Source organism: Mesitornis unicolor, unplaced genomic scaffold (genome assembly GCF_000695765.1).
Source record: "Mesitornis unicolor isolate BGI_N332 unplaced genomic scaffold, ASM69576v1 scaffold464, whole genome shotgun sequence".
Lineage (NCBI taxonomy): Eukaryota > Metazoa > Chordata > Aves > Mesitornithiformes > Mesitornithidae > Mesitornis > Mesitornis unicolor.
The window spans coordinates 73654-75206 of record NW_010177899.1 but is presented as its reverse complement, the minus strand read 5'-3'; the positions used below and the strand labels follow the sequence as shown (position 1 = coordinate 75206).

Sequence of the window (1553 nt, the reverse complement as noted above, 5' to 3'; positions counted from 1 at the left end):
AGGATGAGTAAGACACCCTTATAAATGGGAATTTGCTCCCAGAGGGGCAGAGTGCTCCGTTCACACTGGGTACAACCTGGGCTTGTGCCTGCTCCAGCCTCTCCTTCCTTGCAGGAATTGTTCTGGTTTGCAGGACACCCGGTGCTCCTTGGGAACACCACCGTTGTGCTTCACAGCTTCCTCGAGCTCACAGCTCACCAAAAAACCCTTCTATGTGCCATGACAGGAGAGTCTGGGGAGTGAAACTGTGAGTAAGGAGTAAGGCAAACCTAACAAAAACACACAGCTAAGCCTTGAACCGAGCTGCGGGGAAAAGCAAGCTGCTGTTACGACAACTGAGACATCTACGAGTTGACCCTGCAGACAAAGCAGTGGAGAAAACCTTGCTCCAGTGCTGACAGACGTTTGTCAGTAGAAGTGCACAGAGTTGCTTCTCCAAGAAAAGCTTTGTCTCAAAGCCACAAAATTAAACATTCTCCTTTAAGCATTTAAATACATTAACTTTCTGAGGGTATTTACAAGTCCAGTTCAGAGCAGCAGAACAGCCAGACACCGGAGGAGGGGGAGGCGGCACAAGGCATTTGTTGTGCTTTTCCAAAGAGCGGGGAAACCTCTGACCACAAGGAACCGGGAAGACGGATCCTGAGCTGGGTCAGCGGAGACGGAGGTGAGCCCGGCAGCGGCTCTCTCACACGGGTTTGTCCTGAGGGAAAGGGCGAGGGGGTGGTGCCCATTCACAGCAGCCCCCGGGCGAGCACGCATGCTGGGGAGCACGTTGTGTCCAAGCAGGTGTCACTCACAAGCTGTCAGGAACCAGAAACGCTGGGGAGCGAGAGACCTTTGCCGTCAGACCCTCTCCTTTCTACATCCATCCGGAACCAGTGGGGACATTGGTGCAAGGCAGTTTCTCAGGTGGGATGCTGCAGGAGCGCTCGTGAGCTGGGGACAGATGTTAGCGCAGCTGCCAGCCTGGGGAAAGCATCCTGCATCCCTGCGGAGGTGCACGGCTGCAGCAGGGGAGTCTCCCAGCACTGGCAGGGGTGAGGACCCCACAGTCACTGCTCGGCATCATCACCCGGCTCAACAACGTCGCTGGGAAAGTTGGCACATTCGTGTAACACCTGCAGGAAGGAGCAGTGCGGTCCTCCTGACAGTCTGCCAGAGGAAAACCAAAGTTTTTGGTTTTTTTTTTTCTGTTTCGTTTTGCTTTTAAAAAGAAAAAAAAAACTGTAAAAAAATATTCTCTGAGATGCAAGGACGCTTGTACTTTGTACTGCCTTGGCCATCCCTGTTCATGTCACCTGCGGGTTCCTGGAGGAGGCTGGTTCCAGTGGCAGCAGCACACCCTGTGGACAGGTAGGACGAGCACTGTCCCTGTTCAGCCAGGGCACAGCAGTCTGTCTGCGCCTGTCACAAATCCGTGACTTTATTCTCCACAGCTGCTGCGATCTGTTGCAGTCTATAGCCGAGCTGCATCTTCTGTGCCGTGGGGTCTTCTTCCAAAGCTGTGATGATCTGCAACGACACAGAGCTCAGTGGCACAGCCTTTCTCC

The 1553-nt window shown here is 53.6% G+C and overlaps 1 protein-coding gene across 2 annotated transcripts in view; it reads right to left on the bottom strand.

The window, feature by feature from the left end:
* Positions 1 to 1176: 1176 nt before the first annotated feature.
* Positions 1177 to 1553, bottom strand: part of PLXNB1 (plexin B1) — a 37207-nt gene continuing 36830 nt past the window's right edge. For both annotated transcript variants that reach the window (XM_010182265.1, XM_010182264.1), the window contains one exon: positions 1177 to 1515. In XM_010182265.1, the coding sequence (XP_010180567.1) occupies positions 1411 to 1515 (105 nt within the window). In that variant the 3' untranslated portion in view covers positions 1177 to 1410. The remainder of the gene's footprint in view (positions 1516 to 1553) is intronic.